This window comes from Gallinula chloropus, assembly GCF_964237585.1.
Source record: "Gallinula chloropus genome assembly, chromosome: 4".
Lineage (NCBI taxonomy): Eukaryota > Metazoa > Chordata > Aves > Gruiformes > Rallidae > Gallinula > Gallinula chloropus.
In genome coordinates, this window is record NC_140088.1 from 49,965,012 (window position 1) to 49,987,525 (window position 22,514).

At 36.8% G+C, this 22,514-nt stretch overlaps 1 protein-coding gene across 2 annotated transcripts in view; it reads right to left on the reverse strand.

The window, feature by feature from the left end:
* Positions 1-6,940: 6,940 nt before the first annotated feature.
* The window catches only part of PRDM5 (PR/SET domain 5), a gene marked incomplete at its 5' end in the record, with an annotated part of 76,086 nt that continues 60,512 nt past the window's right edge, over positions 6,941-22,514 (reverse strand). The window contains 2 exons of one of the 2 annotated variants that reach the window (XM_084263845.1): positions 6,941-7,489; positions 11,499-11,603. In XM_084263845.1, the coding sequence (XP_084119971.1) occupies positions 7,325-7,489; positions 11,499-11,603 (270 nt within the window). In that variant the 3' untranslated portion in view covers positions 6,941-7,324. The remainder of the gene's footprint in view (positions 7,490-11,498; positions 11,604-22,514) is intronic. The other variant, XM_084263846.1, reaches the window with a different exon arrangement.

The following is a 22,514-nucleotide window of genomic DNA, read 5'->3' on the forward strand; positions in this document are numbered from 1 at the left end:
TGATCATAAACTCAACTCTGTGCTCAAAACCAGAAGGAAAGGCATAAAGTAGCCCTCATCAAAAACAGCAAGCCCCAATAAACAAATACAAAACACACGTATCTTGTCTTTTTGTGAAGATTTGTCATTTAAATTGAATGCATCCTCCCCTTGCATTTTCTAGACTGAATTTTAGTAAAGAGATATTTGCTACCTTAGTTTTAATATTCAAAGTTTTTAATAATTTAGTTCTAAATGACAGAGACAAACCAAAAGTGAGACCTGTAATCACAACTCTTTCTTCCACACACAAAGGGCTTTTATTATTTCATCTGAGCAGTTCAATCCACAGTCTACATACGATGAAACCGAACAAACTGCATACAGATGTAGACGATAACATAGAGACCAACCCTTCTGAGTTTTTTCAAAGTATAAATGAGCTATGTTAAAAAAGTCAGCATATACCAAACAAATGGGCTTTAAAACATTTAGAGAAAAGATGGCATTTTCTGGAATAATTCTAGTGCTTCTTAACTTGCAAATTGAATTTGGCAGATAAAAGGTTTTAGAGAATATTTTAAAGTCTGAGGCATGACACAGAAAATTACCACAATATTAGTATCAAAGATTTAACCTGGATAATGCTGCAATGAAGGTCTCCAACTCAGCAACAATGTTACCTGTTGCAGCACTTCCTTCCAGTTTTGTTTGAACAGCTGTTAAACTGGAAATGAGCTTGTGGATTTAAGGGCTTACAGTCTTCTCCTTGTTGGAAGGATAACGAAAAAAAAAATTTGCCACAAACCCAAACCAACTTTAATGAACAGTTCCTTTTCACTGAGTGCCCTTCTGGAAATAAAAAAAACACAGAAACAAAAGAACCCCCACAACTTCCTTTAATTACTGCTCAGCAATATGGTTTCTTTGCCATGCAACAAGTGGAAGATAGAACTGTGAACCACAGTAGTTTACTACTTGCTAGATCTACTACACTAGTAGCTACCTGCTGTTAGCTGCTGTACAACCACACTGTGACACACTTTCCTTATGTCAGAGATTTTACAGCCTAAGGGCATGAACACGTGATCAGTGACACATGGAGTATAGCTCTAAGTCAACTGCATTGCTCAAGAGCTGAAACACCAGAGCCAGCCATGTATTTGTTTATGATGCAAGATGTGGATCTCTCATGGGAAACTAATCTTACATAGAACATGACATATTAATAAAAGGCTACAGAGTTTTTTTCTGATGGTTGTTCTAATTTTAAAAAAAAAATCACACACCAAAGAAATACTGAATTAAAACTGGGATGTTTCTGGTTATTTGAAGCCACATTAAATTCACAGTCCTCAAATCCTGGTTTGCCCATCAAGTTCTACTACCCTGTCCGTAATTATCAAGCAATGCTCCCACTATTACTGCTATATTCAGTACAGTAACTAAGCAAAGGCAAGTGTCTATAAGCAGAAGAGAGACAGTTTGTCTTAAAGAGCTCAGGGGCTAATCAGGAATAAGTGATGAGAGAAAGAGGAAAACAGAGAGATACAGCAGTTTGTCCAAGTGTCAGACAAGGACTATAATACATTTCAGAGTTCCTCAGACACCTTTTATCACAGAATCACAGAATCATAGGGGTTGGAAGGGACCTCAAGATACCATTGGGTCCAATCCCTCTGCCAAAGCAGGTTCCCTAGGACACACTGCACAGGGAGGCATCTACATGGGGCTTGAATATCTAAAGATAAGGAGACTCCACAACCCCCCTGGGCAGCCTGTCCCGGGGCTCTGTCACCCTTATCCTGGACCTCATGCTTGTTCCAGAAAGTGCAAAGGTCTCAGAAGCCATGGGTCTCTTAAAACGCCTTCTCAGCTAAATATGATTTATTTTTAAAAGATAAGGATCTCAATTCTCAGTTACATTCAAATGACTATGACTCAAAGAACAACTGTTTTCCAGCTTGCTTGTATTTGTACAGAACCAACTTCCTGCTTAGCACAACATTCTGTCAAGAATGCAAGAAAATCCAAAAATTTAATTAAATTCCACTGGTTTCCAGGAGCACACAGAGAATTAAGCTTGAAAACTCTAGAAAACTGTGATCTCACCTTTTCAGGTTAGACTATCTGGCCTATGTAACAATTTACTCAAAACGTCTATGAAACCTTAGTGAGATGATATCATTTCAAAAACCCAGGTGGCAATGCTTACTACTCTTCCCTTTATTAAACTGAAGAATAATGCCTCACTACAGGTTTTTCTGGGGTTAGTTTTTGGAAGGACCTTGTGGTTTTACAGTGTAATACTGGGAGGTTTTGCTTTCTTCCTTCAAAAACATCCCATCTGAGACTTCAGTTGTATAGAGTAGTAAGACATTTAGCATCTAAATGACTTGAATTAAACCATTTTGGTTTGTAGGTACAATGCATCTCATGTATGTTTCTAAGATACACCACTTAATTTCTCAAAATCCTATTCCACTCAGGTCACACAAAGACTGAGAGCAGTGAGAACCCTCTCCGGACTCTGTTGACCCCAGGTACAATGGATCATTGTAATCAAATTTTTTTTTTTTGAAAGTGGTGTAAATTCCACTTTGAAACAAACATGTTTTCAATAAGATGCTTCTTGCCCACTCCTGCTACACACTCAAGTCAAAGGAGATTTGTTTTTAAGTTACAAAGCACTTACCACCACTTTCACGGTAGGCATCAAAACCTATTATTACCACAGGCATTGCTACGAATAAGTGAAGTTGCTGTTTTGTTCTTCCATCTTACTAGCTAGATCTTTCTGTGGTGGTCAGGCCCAGGACACGTGCAGTGATGGAGATCCAAGAATATTTTGTTGCCTACTTTAGCTGGAGTCCACAGAGACAAATAGACCATCAAGTCTCTCCTTTGCTTGTGACGTGGGCGTTTCCCCCAGTTTCTTTTGTTGCTAGAGGGTGATGACAGTTTATGTGTCATGCACAGCCTCTGATCACACTCCTGTCATAACATGAGAGGTAGCTGAGGTTAGTTAATTAACTCAGTCACATGCTACTTGAACATAACAAATAGGGCTTGGTGAAAGTGACACAACATAGCAGCACATACTTTGTTAACACTGAGTTTGCCTATGTGTACTTGTTCACAGAATGCCCTTGTTCTCAGGATACTACAGAATCAGTACCAGCTTAACAGGGAATGGGCATGGGAGATAAAATAAGCTAATTTAATTTAATAATTATTGTCTAATTTTTTAAGACTAGCAGTCCCAGATGGTGTTCAACGAATAATTTTCCCAGTCAAGGAAACTGTTTAGCAAGGACAACTTTTTTGTTCTTACTGCACTTCCTTAAATCACTCCACTTTCTTGATGTGCCATAGTATGTGCAAGAGACCAAAATAAGCTGCCAGAATGCAAACGTGTTCAAGAATACAGCTATACAGCTTTAACTGCTATTATAGTCTAAGCAAATGCTAGCCTCAAAAACCAAACAGGCAGATTGAAAATCTCTACTTCTAAGGTAGACAGATTTGGGGTTTTTTTTACTTTAATTTTGGTTTTGGTGTTAGATTGTCTAAGAAAGCTATGACCAAGTAGAAATGTATCGCAGTATGGTAATTCTGCATTGCAGACAAACATAATTACGCAGTTCACCACCATTAATTCTGTAATCTGAATCATATTACCTCCAATGGAGAGAAATTCAAACACCCCAAGGAAAGAAAAGGGTAGTTCTTGCTGTGGAAACACCTGCAGCTGCCAAGCCTGTTCCTGGAAGACACGAAGAGTCATCACCTACAGCAGTTTCAACCTTCTGTACCTACTTGTTCTGTTTCCTGTGAAGATCTTTCACTTGTACATTGATCCTGTCTATCCCTTGTTCTACTGAAGCCACTAAGAAAATCAAAGCTTTAGTAGCTTCTGCTATTGATTACTTACTGCACGGTTAATCTAGATACTCTATTTTATCCAGCAATAATCAAAAGCAAAAACAAGTACATTCTCCTCTTCATGTACTGACTTGTATCAATGAGCTATTTTTCTCAAATACAGTTAATCCTAAACACATAACATAACCTGGCAGCAAAGACCTCTAGCAAAAACACTATGCAAAATATGTAAAATGTATTATCCCTTTTTCTTTTCTCCCCAAAAAAGCATTTTTTTGTTTGTGTTTTACCAGCATTGTCTCTAAAATCTGCCAAGAAAAATCTTTAACTTTTTCTCTTTTTCTTTTTATTCTGCTGTTCTCTGTGCCTTAATTCACAATGACCAAATGGAAGAAGAAAACAATAAAGATAAATATTTTAAAAAATGTAATCTCAATTTTCTATGAGTAAATTCTTCATTTTCTTAGTACATGCAAAAAGCCCCCTTTGCAATGTCGTCCTGCCCCAGACATCTCAAAACATCATCAACCTAATTCTCCTTGCGGATGATTAAGAACATATAGTTAAAACACCACCAGACATCTCAGTATATGGTACTGACTGATAATGCTACATGAACTTATTAAATGATATTATTTTTTTATAATAACTGTAGCAATAAGTTAGAGTTCTCTGGACCTAGAAATACACGAGTCTGATAAAATCTCTACCAAAAGCTCTCCAAATAAGAGAGGAAATTGGTTTTTTACTCACAATGAGACAATAAATTATTTGTTTGGAACTGACAAAGACTGATAGTTCACATACCTCTTAGGAAACAAAAAGGGCATGAAGAAGATTTACTGTGCTTTGTGTAGAAGGTGGGTGTCACAAACAAGCAAAATACTCATAATTACACTTCTCCCTCAAGTTTGCAGGAATCCTAAAGCATTTAGAAACAATTAAGTACTTTCATTTCAACAGGCAAACTGAATGCAATAAAATATTTAAGCATTACTGAAACATCAGTCATGTGGTTTGACTTCAAAACTCCTACCGCAAAAAAACTACAGGAAAGTAATTTCTGTATCTACATTAAAAAGAGCTTTAAGGTTATTACAAAACACCGGAGCAGTTATAACACAAAATTACGTTACACATACACATAGTCGGGCGCTTTTCTATCACACACACCAGTGTCACACCTAAGTTGCTTCTTCCATGCTGAACTGATAGATTACAGAATAACATTATAAAGAACTGGGGTCTCCACATGCAGGTCTTCTCCAGGAACATCTTCATATGAATTTAAAACAGTGTAACCACAGTGGCTTAATTTCTACAGTTCCATTGTGGTTCAGAAAATATGAGTTGATCTGTTATACCTTACTCTTTTTCACTATTCAGATCAGCCTGGATTAAAATTTCAGATCTGCAGATACAGCTGAAAGTTACCCCCTTTCCCTGCAGAAACCTTGCAGGTGGCTCATTCAAGCATAACTAGTCATATGTAACCTGAACCAAGGACCTATGAAATAAACTGGAAGACGTCATTTTGCATTGTCTACAGTGCTGAAAAGCCCAACAGTTCCTGCCTGTCCCCAATAAGGTCTGTTAGAATTGCCAGCAGTAAGTGACCTGGTTTCATTAAGGAAGGGAACCTGCAGGCTTGAATGTACAACTTCCTTGTAAATGGGAATGACACCTGGAAACTAGTCATGGAGCATTCAAGATATCCAAAAGAAAAGAGAGGAGGTTGAAGAAAAACAGTCTCACAACAAAACAAACTATGAGGCTTCCTAGAAAAAAAAAAAAAGACTCTCTGATATAGACCCTATAATTATAATTAACCCTATCAGTGGCACGGCTTCTTCAGCTTCTGAGAAAAACAGTATTATCTGCTTACTTTCTGTGATGGCTTTGGAAAAGAATATTATTGGAATCCAGTGCTGGGTATGAAAACTCAGCATGTAGCATATACATTTCCATGCAGAAGAACGGGATACAAACTATCAGAAGGAAGGAAATGTTAATCATCAAATACATCAACATCTTCTATTGTTAGCGATTTCCATCACTAAGCAAAACCAGTATTTTTATTTCTTTTTTTGCTCTTCTGAATAGAAAATCTACTATATGATTAAGAGATTAGAGAGTCTTCTGTGAGATTGAGAATTATGCTGTTCATTTCAGCATAATGGTCCCTGCCACAGTTCAGAAAGAACCTGAATTCTTTTCCCATGAAAACTAGAAGCAAGATGTCCCAGTGCAAGTTCATTTTACAAAACACTGACAGGTCCAAAATTAATATGAACGGTTTACTAACAACAGAGCTTTAATGTTAACTGCTGATAACTCAGGAATTTCAAATGCAATCACCCCCTGAGGTTACAGTTTTACTGTCCTTGTAGATAAAATTTCTTGGTTATCGAGCTGCAGTACAAGACGGCCTGTGGGAACTCTTTTCAGGAATTTTACTGCAGTAAACAACTCAAACTGATAAGGTGAGGAATTTGGTTGTTGCTTAGTTGTAAAAGCAGTATTTTTCCCAGTGCTCATTAACAGAATGAAGAAAACAAAGGTACTTAAAAGCAGATGAAGAAATCCAGAGTATCTGATTCAGCAGAAAGAAACACTCTGGGAAGTTCACCAGGAAATCAAATTTATGTTAGCTAGGCAACTGGTGCTGTTCAAGCCACTCTGTTAAGAAGTCTTTCCACTTGCTTCACCAAGTCACAATAATTATTATAAATACAGTACTTAAATCGCTCAAAGCTTTCACTCTGTTGTTGTTTCATGTAACCAGCAGATATAAAGCCTCTTCAATGCTCATACAGAAATACTCAATGAGAGAGATTTCGTTTCAGTACCCATACGTTTTGGCATCTCAAGAACCATTTCAAGTTGACAAGTTCCATCTAGAAATGAAAAAGCTGTAAATAAAATGGGACAAAATCATGTTACAACAAAATGCAGAATTAAGATCTGGATGAAATGTGCCTCGATGCAATCAGCAGTCAATCAGAATGATAAATGGTTTCAAAGTAAAGAATTTTAATGGAACCTTAAAGCTTAGATATAGAAACAGAATTGCAGACAGCCACCAGTTCAGTTCCAGATGTCCAGGGTTTCCAGCTAATACCACCAGTATCTAAGTTTCTAAGGCTGTGAATGAGAAGGTGAAGTTTGCTTAAAGCTTGTTTGTCTGCGGTTTGGGGTTTCTTTTAAATGAGGATATAATTTTCCCAAAGTTCTTTTATTTTATACCTTTTATATTTTGAATTATGTTTTACTTCAGGTGAATGTCTTTGGTTTTCATCCTACTACTGTGTTTTTTTTAAAGTGGGAAAAATAACATTTGAACATAGTACAGTTGTTTTTCCTGACTATGCTTCCTAGCCAGGTGAGAAGTCTGGAGTTTGTACATGTACAAACGGAGCACTTTGGAAGGTGGGGTCCATTCTTCTCACCCACGCTGCAATTAGCTGTCAGTTTCTCCATGTACATTTTCCATGTGCACTTTGAGGTAGTCATTCCTTGTAAACTTCTTGTGGCAAAGCTGGCATTCTGCCATCGGTCGATTGGGGTTGTGAGTCAGCTTGTGCCGGATCAGCATTTTCTTCAGGCTGAAGGACAGATCACAAACCTAAGGCAGTGAAGACAAGACAAAGACAGAAGTCGTTTTAAAACTTCAAGCACTTATAAAGCGTGTTATGTTACATCACTGAGGCCACATCCACACATCCTTCAATAAACAGTAATAAATGAGTTGGTCTTTGGAAGAACTCCTTCAGAGAGCACTTCAAAGATTATTACTCTGTTTATCTTTCAGTGTTGTATGTTAACAGTGATACTACAAGTATGGAGAGGGGGGAAAGAAGAAAGTAAAAAAGACTCAGTCTTTGGAAGGGAGGAGGGAGAAAAAAGATGCTCTGAAGATTGTGAGAAAGGTTAGTAATTATTATAGAAGAAAAATTGTTCCAGTCTTCCTCCACCTGGACAAGAAAACAGAAGACATCTTGCAAATCAAGGTGTGATGCCTTTCCTGTATCATCTGGTGTCCTCCTTTCCCTTCCTGCACTGCTCTACAGGCAGTTGGGTTCATTCTGCCATTTGAATAAATGATAGAGGGATGAGGGACTCTGCCATGCTAAAACCATCCCTTCTTACAAAAATCCCTGTACTGACATAAACATGAAAGGTTAAAAACAGGTTCAGCCAAGAGAAATTAGAATGAAAAGTAAATAATCTGTAAGCAAGACAAAGCTAATTGAAATCATGCAGTTATATTGTCACATTCACCTTCCATCCAGGTATATATTGTGTACATGAATTTCCTAGAAAGAACAAATTATTTCAAAAGCATGCTCCTGATTTGACAAATTCAACAGGGAATATTCATGTCATTAAGACTGTACATGCATAGGCTTCCAATCTTAGAATTCCAGGTTCACTCCAGAAAAAAACTCTTTTGTGCAGAGGTAACTCAGAGGATCCAGTACAATCCCTCTTGAGGAAAATGAAGTTTTAAATTCATATTCATATCATATTAGTAATAAAAATGCTTCCTTCTGAAACCAAAAGAGACAAAGAGAGCTGACGATCCAAGTAAATAATCTTGACCTGCAGCATATTTATTTTATGCCAATTAAGCCAAAACCATACAAAGACCATTAAAATGGCATCTGTCACAGGCAGGTTTTGTACCCCAAATAATTTTTCCCCAGGCAATAACACTGTATGTGCTGTCGCAATGGAACATTTTTGAATTTATGACATGATGTAATACCAAAGACTTTTATACAGCAACTGTAACTCTCAAACTTTCTCCCCTCAATGTATAATTACCTCTTTCAGACCCCAAGCAACAGTCACCCTTTTGTTATGCGACGGTGAACGTCGCTTACAGCATCCAATGGTCAAATCTTAATACTGCTTTTGCCAACTAACATTTTCTATTCCTCTTCCACAGAAGATATGGATGTACTCAAAATATTTATCTAATCATAATTATCATGCTCGGTCACAAGTCTCAACATCTTAAAAGTGTCATATACTTGTAAATACAACATGTTTCTTGGAAGCCAGGAAACCAATCAAGGATAGACACACATACAAGGTTACATGTGTTTTGTGTATCTTACACATGGCTCTTCCTTTTTAAAGTTCTTATACTGCAGTCTTAAAGTACATATTTTCATTTATAATGAAATTATAATATTATAAATTTATAATATGACCATTTATAACGGTCACGTAACAACTAGTATAATGTGTTCTGTTGTTCCTTCAAGGTTCTACCACGTTCTCCTACCTAAGTACCTAAAATGGAACACAAAAGCTCTTTTACTTAAAAGATAGAATAGATCTTGTGCTATTCTCACGCATAAAAGTTGGGGGGTTTCAAGACTTTGCTTCGTATTTCAATTTTATAAGCAAGACTGAAATTTTTATAGATATACAACTGTGCTTGCTATTGTTCACTTGAACTCTAATCAATCTCTTCAAAATGATCAAAGTTTTTATTGAGTAGGGAGGATGGAAAAGACTGACATTTAAAATTAAGTGTAGGGTCAACTAAAGGCAGAGTAGAGAGAAATACTGTACAGGAAAGAAACCAGGACAGGCAGTACATGACCTTCCTGGCCCCCAAGAGTCATCTGTTGCCCCTGAGGCAACTGAAGTTCAATTGGTCTTCCAGTAAAAAACATGCTGGCCGTCCGAGGACAGAAATCTAACATCTAAGCAAAGTGAAAATAACTGAAATATGGAAATATAAAACCTGGTTTTCTTCCTATGTGATACATGCAGAATTTTCACCTTAAAATTGGAATATCCAGTTTTCACTACTATCAGTGGAATGTGAGAGCTTTGAGTCATTAACAATAAGTCTGAAAACACTTTTGTTGACTGGTAAGACACAGAAATAGCCACATAAGCTGTGGCATCTTCATTGAACTTGGTACAAGAATTACTTTTATATGTAGCCCAATTGTGCACTGTAATGTCTGTTTCATATACCTGAGAAAGAGTGAAAGAAGACAATGAGGCATGGCTTTTATTTCTGAGTCTCGAAGAAAGTTATATTTAAAGCAAAATTCAGTTTAAAATAAAAGAATAAAGGAATGTAATAGTTTATACTGGGTTAGGAGAGATGTGCTGTCAAATGAAGCCTATTCTTTGAAGCCTATTCTTGAGCCAATAAAATTTTTTGATAGCCAAAAGTTTTCTTTCTTCAATTCTTTGGAACTGAAGGCAAATCCTGTTTGTAAATGCTAATGATACTAAGAAACAAAGAAAAATCTGTTGTTTAGAAGAGAAAGCTGAATAGTTTCTATGACTTCTTCTAATGCCAGGTAGGAAACAAGCAAACCCCACAATACTCTTAAAACTTTTGTCTTTATATATATATATATATACACACATATACATATATCCACTACCCCAAATCAGTCTTAAAAAATTACACTGTGAATCCAAGACCAGTGAATCCTGGATCCAGTGCAGAGAAAATTGTGTTTATACCACAAGCTAGCCAAGAGCTGATGCAAAGTACAGCAATCTGAAAACTGAAAGCTGACAACTTGGAATTAGAGAAATCCTCAAGGTACTACGTAGAGCTACGCTGAGACTATCCTAAAAGAATACACAAATCTACTTGTAGGCATCAGCAAAACGTTGTGGCTGAAATTTTTCATTAAATAAATATATTTTATTCGCAATGAAATATCACCAGATTGTTTATTAACAGCCACATTAATTAACAGACCCTTGTGACTTTCATGCTGAGTGGTTATTCTAATTTTGCATCTAATTTCAAAACAAATTTACAACTGTTCAGATTGAGTCATCCAGGATATAAGTGAAAGCTGGTGGATTCCTTGTTACTAGTTCATTATGACAAAACAAAGTATATATACTTATGCCCCTCTCTAAATCCTCAAGCAACAACTTAAATTCTGGCATTGGGCAATTCTGAAAGATGCTGTTCCCCAACAGTTTCTGCACATTCTGCCTCTCCACCTACCTTCCAAAAGCTGTATGATACACTGTATACAGGATGGGATATGCTGAATGAAAGGTACTTGACAGTGATCTGTGAGGTGTAATATGATATGCTGCATTTCAGCACTGAAAGCACACATAGCACCCGCAATTTCTTCATTGAACAATAAAAAAATTCCAAAACTGTACACAGATGTTGAAAACATCAGACCAAATTTCACTAAACAGAAATTAGAAATCCTGAATTCATATTTGTGCCATTCAACTACATCAGAAGCATTTGGATTCCATGTAATTAATTAAATACTTTTTCCTACATAAGCTAATCTCCAACTATTAACCTGTCATATAATCTATACAGGAATCCAACCGGCATGAATTTGTTACTTACAACATCCAAATTGCCTCAATAATGGTGAAAATAACTCTTAAGGGATCCAAAACCATAAAATAAAAGTGTGTGCAATGCTCTTGGCAACTGAAGAGGGTACATAAAATTCCCCAAATAGTCTTTCATTAGTTAGGCAATCAAAGACCCTATAACGTGTAACTTTATGCCACAGTTATTAGGCACAAGGCCAGAGTCTCACTGCAAATAAGCCCTGATGTCGCATTGAAATCAAGATGACAGTGGGACAGGATCAACTCACATCACACTGAAATGGCTTCTCTCCGGTGTGAGTTCTCATGTGCTCATCCAGGCCTCGCTTTTGACTGAAAGCCTTGTTACACTCTGAACACTGGTATGGCTTTTCCTGCACGAAATGACAACAGAGAGCGAGAGTGAGTGAAAGTGAGTCAACACAGATCCCCAAGTCATTAAAGGAGTGGAATTCCATGCTGGACAGTGCAAGTTTTATATTCTAAGGGATTACAGTCAGTGAAAACAACAGCAAACGACTTTCAAATGATTAAGTGAAAGCTGGGAAAGCTGTGGCCTGACAGTTTCCACTTCAGCACCCACTTATGAATTAATTATCTGTTCCAGTCTCTCAAACCAGCCATTTTGGGAGTCTGTTTTTCATAATGTGAAACGTACAGAAACATAAAGTTCAGTTGTACCTCCTTTTATCCTCCACAAAAATTTTAAAGCATAAAGACACATAAGATATCTATAAAAACCTCAGGTTTCCAAGCAGGGGAAGAGATGAGGAAAAGAAGAGGGGGTAAAAGAAAACATTTTGGTAGAGAAAAAAGCTTATTTTGAAAAGTGGTCACAGAAGGTTAATCACATATTCGCTGAAGAATCTCAGTAGTAGTGCACACGGCAACCAAGCCATCTGTATTTGTATTAGAACTATTGGTTAGCAGCTACTGTAACAATGATGTTATAAAAGTTGCAAAGCTCACCGACTTCAATTAAATAATTAGAGATACATATGGAAAATCACTTATATAAAGATTTTCTTTGAAGTTTTTCCTCAATATAGAAACTTATGTAAGGCACAAATCCTCCTTTATTCAACCAAAGTTAATAATGAGAGAACAAAACTTAACTAAATCAATTACAGGTAAAAGCTAGCATTACCACACCACACACTGCGCCTCATTAAACTTCCGCGGTTCTAGAGACACCTTCAGTTTTGAACCAAACAATTATAATCTTTTCGCTCTCATTCTACTTTGTTTTCTGTGGTTCCTAATTTTATATTGCTAAAGTTCTAAAGATGTGTATTTTAATCAGTGAAGTACAAAAAAGTTTCTAAATTAAACTGGAACCAAAGACTAAAAAACAACAGGCAATAAAAACACTAAGTATATGAATTAGCAAATAATCAGCAGTAATCCTAACAGTCTTTTGGGACATACCGTGGGATCCAAAGACAAGTGAGAAGGAACACATGTGTCTGAAGACCTGGTTCATCATTTTGGACTACCTTTCCGTGAGGCTTCTGAGAAAAGGCGGTCTCTTAGAAACGCCTTGCCTGGTAGTGGCTGGCATACTCGAGCTCACCAAAACCAAGTCATAAGCTGCGTACACAGGGAAAAGCACTTCCCCAGGCATTTAAATTTCAGGTATGAGTAAATAATGAGATAAATTATATTTCAGTATGATGCAAGGCAAATCTTTCTGCTGACACAGGGTGAGTACACGTTGCCCAGATGCATATAATCAAACTGGCCTAAAGGGAAGCCTCTAATGAGCTTTCCTACAAGATTCTCTTTAGGCATGCTCATTATTGTTGTGTTTCTTCATTGTTATCTTCTTTTTTCTAAGTTCCATGATTCTTCAGTATAGAGTAAAACCTGACAAATTACCTAAGAAAATCTAATATTATCTGAAAAAAAAATAAATATCATCATCTAGAAAAAAAAGCTTCATGTCACAAGAAATTTTGCTAGAATGACTAAAAACTTCATGGAGCAGGTCTGCAATTTTTAAGGAAACGTATGAATAAGCCATATGAAAAGCAGGTTTCTGCAACACTCCCTTAATTGGTTTTGCATTGTGGTTAACAGAAACCACATTTTCCATGAGTTCTCTGAAAACAGCCTTTCTCTGTGTAGGTTGTTCCACAGAAAGTGCAAAGTATATGATGTATACATTTTAAACACCTATGAAAACATTCATTATTGCAAACTGTACCAGGTGTACTTGCTCACTTTATCATCTTGTTCTTCAGGTATCTGAAGAGTTAACTTGATTATGATTATCTTACTCATTTCTGAGTTAATTTGACTTCTATTTTGTAGAAAGAGTTATTATAAACTCTGGGAAGCTGAAGTCACAAACCTGGGTTCTAGTACCTTCCCCAAGGTTATGTTTGGTTATTTGATATTATTCTCTATGGCAAAAAAAAAAAAAAGAGACATCTAACCATGTCCTTGGCATTTATATACCCACTCACAGATGTAGTGCATGAAACACATCCAAAGCTGTCTTTGATCTAGTTTTAGATTCCTTACATCTGCATACTCCAGTGACTTCAGCAGACAATTCTGGTTCACACCAGCCCCCTCTCCACTAAGCTAAGCTGCCCTTCATTCACATTTGTGTCCATTTGGGTAAAATTAGTAGTGTTGTCCAGAACAGAACTTGGCCCTACATTTCTGCCCAGAAAAAAAAAGGACTTTTTTGTTGGTTTTGAAGAGTACATTATTATCTGAGACTAACTTCCTAAAAATATTCTATGCTTTTTCTTGTCTTTTCTTCCTTCTTCCCCTCATATCAAATTTCCATTGCACAATACTTGGAGAAGGCAACATTTGCAACGTGGAAAAGATGATGCTGGCTTGGCATAATTACCATTCCTCTAAACCTGTACAGAAAGTTAAAAAAACCAACAGTAAGTGGGAAAGAAAGTTAATACCACCACAACAGGACAACGGGGACCAACAATGAGAATAGAAGAAAGCTGGACAAGTTTAAAACACCAAGCAGAGGGAAAACCTGCTAAAAGTCAACAAAACAGGAGGTCATTGGGAAGACCATCTAAGTCTGACTTCAGAGGAGGTAGCAATGGTGGTACTATAAATCTGCTCTCTGTTTAAAAAGCATCTGCCAGGCCACGGCTACAGTGGCAGCAAAGCCAAAGGATTACATGTGTTTTCTTTTATTGATTATATAAATGATGAAGGGAGCAGGCAGAGAGAGACAGGATGTACCTGATACCAAAGTGATTTAATATTATGTTTTAAAGTACAGCAGATATAAATAGAAATATGTAGACCAGGAATATGACCTTCTAAACAAAGAAGAGCCAAGGAGAGGCCAAATGGGACTTAGTATTCCAGAAAATGCTCCACTGTAAGACATGTATGCTAACTTAGAAGCTCCTGTCTCTGATGATTTTCACTTTGCTATGTTAAAACTGAGAAAACAAAAATCAACATTTTAACAACTATAACAAAACAGTGCACACTTCAGCTGTCTGCAGACAGCCAAATCACAAATGACTACCTTGGATTCTATGCAAATTGTGCTTTGCATTAGAAAGACATCAGAACATGACAAATTCTCAAGGCCATTTGACGCCACCTTGAACAGATTGAGAGAACATGTGTACAGAGTAGCTTGCAACCACAGCAGATGGAAATACTTAAACACAGAATATCTCAACTGCTAACCGCTGCCATAGTTGACTGCATCTCCCCTAAGAAATATAAATACATTATGTATATTAGCTTAGCACTAGTGTGTGCAGTTGTTTCTGTATAACTCACAAAAGTGATTACACAGGTAAAACACGAATGACTTTGGTAGGAGTATCTCCAAATAACTTTTAAAATCTGAATTTAGAACTACAAGCTCAACAGGAACAGAACCATAATCTAGACACTACTATATCCAAATAAATCATAGCTTAAGAGTCAAATAAATGAGAGTTAAGAACAGTTTAATAACTCTTTCCACGGTGGCAGAAGCAAGTTACAACTGGGCTGAACCCACACTCAGGTGACTTTATTTTTTCTTTAATTAATTAGGCACACTGATCACAGATTTATACCAAAGTGAAATTGTTGAATGTTACTCACTCCTTTTTAATACTGAAGTTTTAACTGACATGCAGAGTACACTTAAATCCCTAGAGCTGTCTATGATCTGATCTCATTTATATTCACTTTTTTTATGTCCTAGTGAATTCAAAAGATTTACTTCCAATTTACTTTAGAACTTCACGAATTGGACGTTTCTTCTTGTACATCTAAGCACACATTAGTATTACTGGCATCTAAGGGTAAGCCATACTGACCACATTATGATTCACATGACTATCAATATGTTGGATCCACATTTTCTACATACTGAAAACTGAACATTGCAGGAAGTTCCGTAAATAAAGGAAAAATACAGCTCTTCTACTACTTGTACACATTTAAACATCAACTTACATTACATGTAAACATTTACAACTGTGACATGAGTGTGAAAATTGCCAGGCATGAATAATGGCGACGATGCAGGTCCAAAAAAACCCAACTCTCTTCTCTAGAGACATACAAAATTGCTATCTAACAGACAAATCTCGAGACAAACATAATGTATTTCTGAAACAGTAAGGCCCAGTACATACATGAAGATTCTTGGTAAAACCTGAAAAAGTCTGAAAAGGTCTCAACCTACACTCCTTGGAAAGACTGGGTGTGGAACTTTTTTGGGTGACATTCATTCTCACTACAGGAAACACACCTACAGAAAAATATCAATTATATTTTCAACAGGAAAGTATTTTAAAATACACAGATCATCCTTTAGGTTACGTAATTCTTTTTCTTCTTCTTTTAATTAATTGTTCTAAAATGGAGTTTTCCTTTGCTCTCAGAGAGAAAGTGTTATAATGCTTACACAAGTTGTTGATAAAATAGCAAGCTTTCAAGCTTTACATGGAGAATTTGAAAATAATGTCATGGTTCTGGCCAGGCCAGACTTGCCCTCCCAAGCAGCCAGCCCAAGCGAGCTGAGTCAGCCCGTAGCTGTTTCCACCCATCCTGGCATCACTCCCCGTAAAAGGGGCTGGTTGGGGAGGGATGCTTCCTGGGTGCATCTAGGGCAGTCTGAGTGAAGCCAGGGCACAGGGTCGGTCCTCATGTTGGTACAGTATTCTGTGTTATCGTCGGATCACTAATGTACTCTGCATCATCACCAGATATAAGTGAAGTTTGCCGCAGGCTGTTGTTCCCCTTTCACAGTGATACTGTCCTTATCCCAATCCATGGAGACTCTGTCTGTTTCTCCTCAGGGAGTGAGCAAGCAGTGTGTGGTGTTCAGCCACTGTTTGGGGCTGAGCCACCATGATATTTTTATTACTCTGAATAAATATCATTTGCTGCTACATGTATTTACATTATCACTTGAACACCGGGCTGGTAAAAAGAAAACCTGCTTTGAAAAAAGAATCAGCAAGAGTGGAAAAACAGTCCCCAGAATGAACACACACAACCAGGCAGGTAACAATAAAATACACTGGTCAGGCATGCAGCTACAAAGAGCGGGCCTCTCAAACAGAAAAGTTAAAATCCTATAGCTTTACCAACCTGAAAATGCAGAAAAAAATAGTGGTGATTCATGATGCATCCCATAAGCAACCTGCAACCTACCTTGCAGACTCACTAACAGCAAACTGTTGGTAGAGGTTATAAGAACAGTGATGAATGAGTAACATAAGTCCTAGAGAATTGGGCCAATCTTTCTGCTTGGTCTAGAAACTCCACACAGATCATGTCAGACCATGCTGAGGGCCAGGCCAAGCAAGTTGTCCTTTACAAGACAACTTGTTTGACAGCAGCTGTGGTAATAGACCTTTGAGCCTCACTAAATTCCAGTGTTGATGCACAGGCTTTTTCTACATTTAAGAGCAATGGGTAGTTGCACCATCAATGAAATGGTGACACGCAAGCTATTGCTCAATTCTTATTAAAAGACCAGCTTTCATAGCCCATAGTAGTTCTGCGATGTGCTACCTACAAGCTCTAAAGAAGTTCTTTTTTTAAAATTGGTGAAGTAATTCGTGTCTCTAAAATATAGTAAAGGAGGGCTTATTTAATCAGTCATGAAAGAAAACTGATCTGATCTTGGAAAAAGAACAGTATCAATATAAAAAAAACCCACAAAACCATTTTCACTCTACAAGGAAAAGATTATTTTTAGTCAACATTATATATTAAAAAAAAAAGCGTGTGAAAACATAGGTGCAGTGGGATTCAAACATACGTTCTGTACACAAACACAGATTCCACAGGCAAGGAAACCACAGCACTGGCAAACTCATCATTCTCAGTCAGACATTTGGGTGCTCACTTGTGTCTCATCAATAGGGAAACAGAAAATCTAATACTGAAAAAAAGTTCAAAATTCAATCGACACCTCATATTGTTTCATTACACACTGTCATCTGCACAGAAGACTGTTTATTACACAACGTAACTTTTTTTGGCAATAGCACGGTACGCTGTTTCTAGAGTAATTCTTAAGCTGAAGTATTTCCTGGGAAATACAGAGAAAGCCTAATTATGCTGCAACTGTCAATATCATTCTTGCAATTTTTAAAAAATTATTTTATTTTACTATTCTTCTGAGTTAAAAAAAAAATAGAGAAGGTTGTTATAAAATTCCATATGACTGCCCTGGAAAGTCTGTTTAACTCAGGACCTGGATGAGAACAGTTTTCTTGTACTGTCCCAGCAGTAAGCTGGAACACTGACTTGGAAGAGAAGCCTGAAGAGGAGACTGCCTAGCTTCTATACTTAAGATAAGTTATACTTTTCACCATGAAATTCATAAATACAATTCAAAATAAACTCAAGGTTGGCTAACTCCTGCAACTACTGTCAGACCTTGAGTCCTTCGCTTTTAAGGGTATCTCTACACTGAAGCCAATTAAATGACTGCAGCCCATGTAGACATATTCATAAAAGTTTAGACTAATATTCTCAGCCACCACTAACAAATTAACTGTGACATTAACGAGTTCAGCACTTAACTTTAAATTATATCTGATACTCAGGCCACACACGAATCCTTGCAATTTTGGGGCTACTCTGCAAACAGTATCCAAGCTTCCCAGCTTCAAATGAACAGGAGACATGGTACTATGGGTACTGATAGCTTAAGTGTCCAGAAGCTGTGTAACATCAACTGCAATTAATGACCAGTTCCATGCAATATATATGTGTCTGGGTACACACATGCACATACATACATATATATATTTAAGTGTTGACAAGTAAAGTTAGTTGAAGAGTTACAAAAAATATGCTTATTACTTAATTTGCTTAATTTGTTTTTCAAACATCCTACTATTTAAAAATGCATTAACCTTTTACGCATGAAACAGACATGTACCTACTAATACATTGTAATTTTACTAATTTTTAAGTATTACATCAGAAATGCACAGTTTGAGCATTACAACCAGCAGCTTTCCAACCACCAGAAGTGAAATTTTTGAAGACGCTACAAAAATTACATTTATTTGTTATACCTTTAAAGTATAAATATGAATTGGTCAAACCAAGTGGTGAGAAAGAACTTGCAAATGCTTCTAAACTTTCTGATTTGCCATGTGTTTAACTGCAACCAACCACCATAAAACCGACACTACATGAGTAATGAAAACATCAAGTTGATGTGACAATAACTCTGGGCACCCATCAATGTTCATATTTTCAACCTGTAAGAATTATACTGCAGTAATACACAGTAATTTCTCTACATGTTTCAGCTCAAACTATGAAATATTTTATCAGGAACTGAATAAAGCCTTAGGAAAGAGCTCAGGTTTATTGCACAGTGAAGGTTTGAAGTATGCATGTATTTACACACCATACGAGCTTTGAGGAAATTAATTTCATCAAGAACTTCAATGACTCCCTCATTTATTTTTTCTTTGGCTGTTATATTTCTTCTTCTTAAGGAAAAAGCCCCAATAAACCAAATACATTACTTTCATAGAAACAAATCAGTACTTTCAGTGACATTTTAATATGAGGTGATTGGTATTTTCTTCTCCTTACACTGTCGGTAGGGGTTTTGGCTTACCTACTCTGTTTACCCCAGAGTTTGAGCTGACACCTGTGGCCACCCAGGCTGTACTCAGTTTAGCAGCTGCCAGACCTTAATCAACTTTCTACAATGATTTTTCCAGCAGTTTTCCCTGATCCCTAGGATCAGGTTTGGCACTTAATCCCACTGGTAAAATACATCTAGATTTAATCTCTACAATGACATTTTCCTTGTTGAATGTCATATTATTACTGTAAAGCTACTTCACAATTTTTCTGGTCATAAAGCAGACCCTTTTTACAAGGTATTTACAAGAACAGCCGTTAAGGAAGGGTGCTTTGATTATGTTTATTTCCAAATTGCTAGGTTTAAGTGATACCTTCTATATTTATACATCCTTATTGATTCTTTGGATAATTATTTTGCATGCAATACATTCTAAAATAAAATGTATTTGCAGGAATGGATAAGAAATGGAACAGCCAACACCCTTACAATCTTTTGATAAGTCAGCACATGCTGATGCTTGAAGAGAAAAATGTCACAAGTGTGACTTCCTGGCTTTTCTTGTTCTTAGAACTGACAAAAACAAGCATTAGGAAAAACTACAATATTTGCCTAATCTTGAGTTTTGTCTTTGTTTAAATGGCCTAAGATCACTGAAGAAGTTGTAGTGAATTAGTATCATGTTGTGGAGTTTGAAGTATTTCTGCACAGGCATAATCTTTCTTCACTGGGAAAGTTCTTACGTAGTACAGTTGGAATGCATCTCCTTCAGTGTTTACATGCAGATCAGGTGTGTGTTTTTGAAGCACGCTTCCCAAAGGTCCCCTGTTACTGTGCTTTGGTGCACACTTCCAAAATGTTCTGGACTACATGACCAGGATTCCTTTTGGAAAAAATTGAAGCCACAAGGTTTAAAGCGTTTCTGGGAATGCTATTGTGCACTCAGTCCCTAGGACCAGACTACACAGAACCTGCAGTAAAATCCTTGAAACACATACAAGATAAGCATCAGGTCCTCAGCATCAACTCTAACTTCACAGAGCTACTAATGCATTGTACTAGTTAACATACAGATGGGCTCTGATCTCCACAGTGAAGAATTAGACCAGGAGTACCCTGAACACCAGAGAGATACTACAATGTGACTGTGTGCATTCTCTTCTAAAAAGACTAAGATAGCAACAGCTCAGAATTTTCAGTCAAGCTTATATTGCTCTTGGTTAAACATCCAAAATACTTAAAGCTAGAATTTCAACTATCAGTACTACAAATATTTTAGGCTATCGACATCATAAAGTAAACCATCTTTGTATCCATAACTCTTGATCACCTCTAGAAAACAGAGTAAAAACAGAGAAACTAACTAAATGAGCAAGGGTACTGGAGAATTCCCACATTCTTTTCCAGTAAGTAGCATGTACCTGCTTAAGAATGAATCAGTAGGAAAGAGGAAGAGAGAAAACACCTCAGGCAGTAACAATGTATCTGCCCGGTCTTCAAGTACACAGCAGAAACTAAGTGCACAATTTTCAGCTTTGTTAGCATTGCTCTGCTCAGAAGGACCTCAAGGCCAGTGACCCTGACATTACAAAGCTACTATATAGCCTACATACTAGAAGTGTTTTAACTACTGAAAGGGGTTTTTCATTTGTTTCCTATACAATATTTTTTCTGGAGTTCCTTTTTCCCCTCACACTACTTTTTTTTTCCTCCAGTTTCAACATTGAAATCCTCGGTTTGTCTTTCAGTCTAATTTTATAGAAGAAATTTGGAGCCAGCCTGCACATTGCAAAGGTTTCTTTTTTTGCTTACACATACCGGAGAAAGAATGATGACATATCACAACATATGTAAGCAATGAGTTACGTAGAAGTAGCTGCAAGCAGCCAACCAACAATAAAATACCCAATTCTCTAATGTACAGAACTATGTTTCAGAGCGTAGCTATGAAAAAGAAACATCAAGAAAGTACATTGTTTTCCATTCAGTGCAATTAAAAATATTTACTTCATAATAACTTTTTTTTTATAAATTTATTTTAAACATAATTATCTGAGCATTTTATTATCTGTACTGTGGAGGTAACTAGAACTGATATAAACAGCTATCAAAAATATACAATTATACAATTTCTAAGATTTTAAGATATGCAATCCTGCTGTGAACAGCTTCTATCGGTTAATTTAGAGCTTTTAAGCAATGAAGATAATGTTTATAAATTTCCTAACCTCACTCACAAGCATGCATTTTAGAAGAAATCACTTGGTATAAAACACTGTAGTCCAAGAAGATGCACCATTACAGGCTCTAAAGCTCTGTTCTTATTCTTTTTTCCCCTGTCTTTTTTTTTTCCTACAGAGACTGGGGGTTTTGTTGTTTTTACTCAAACTGTATGACATATCAGGAAAAAATTAAAATTGACACTATTTTCAGAGCTGGTTTTGTTTACTCACTCCCACTCATAGCCATGTAGAACATATATGGTAATGAAACTTCTCCTGGTGCAAGAACAGTAATGTGGGACAGTAACAACAGAAAAGATTTTATAGCACTTCTTAAAGTGATTTAACAGCTGGAAGGAAGGAGAAACAACTAACAACATGGGACCAGCCTGCTCCCAGTGAACTGCGAGGAAGCATTTCACAAACTACTGATAACTTCTAAACCAAAGTTTGGAGTACACACGCTGAAACTTTTTTAATCTAAGACCACCAGTTAATACCCTCAAGACCTAGGTAGAATGGTAGAAAATTAAACAGCTTTGATCTTGTGTTTACTTATTTTGAAAGCTATTCTGTGCAAAGATTTGCATACAGAGACTGTGAACTTAACTATCACCCTCCCTATTTCCCAACAGATAAAAAACTTCAACTTCCTCTGTTTGGCCTCAAGGCTGACTGTACTTCTGTAAGTAGTAAAAGGATTATTAGTAAAAGCTACAGTTTACTGAACTTTTTGCTTTGTTATATTGGATGGGAGGCAAGAGACAAGTAGTATATACAATGCTAGACCAGTTTAACTTCACCTGGAGATAAGCCCTTTAGTAAGGGAATTCACATCTGGCTGTTTGAAGACTGCTCTCCAGCTCTTTGTTGGATGAATGGGGGCCAAGATCTCCTCTTTATCCTCCAGAAAGCATACGTACATGACAAGACTTTTCCCTATAACAGGTATACTTTGTGCTGAGACTCGAGGTTCAAAAATAATTTTGGAAATA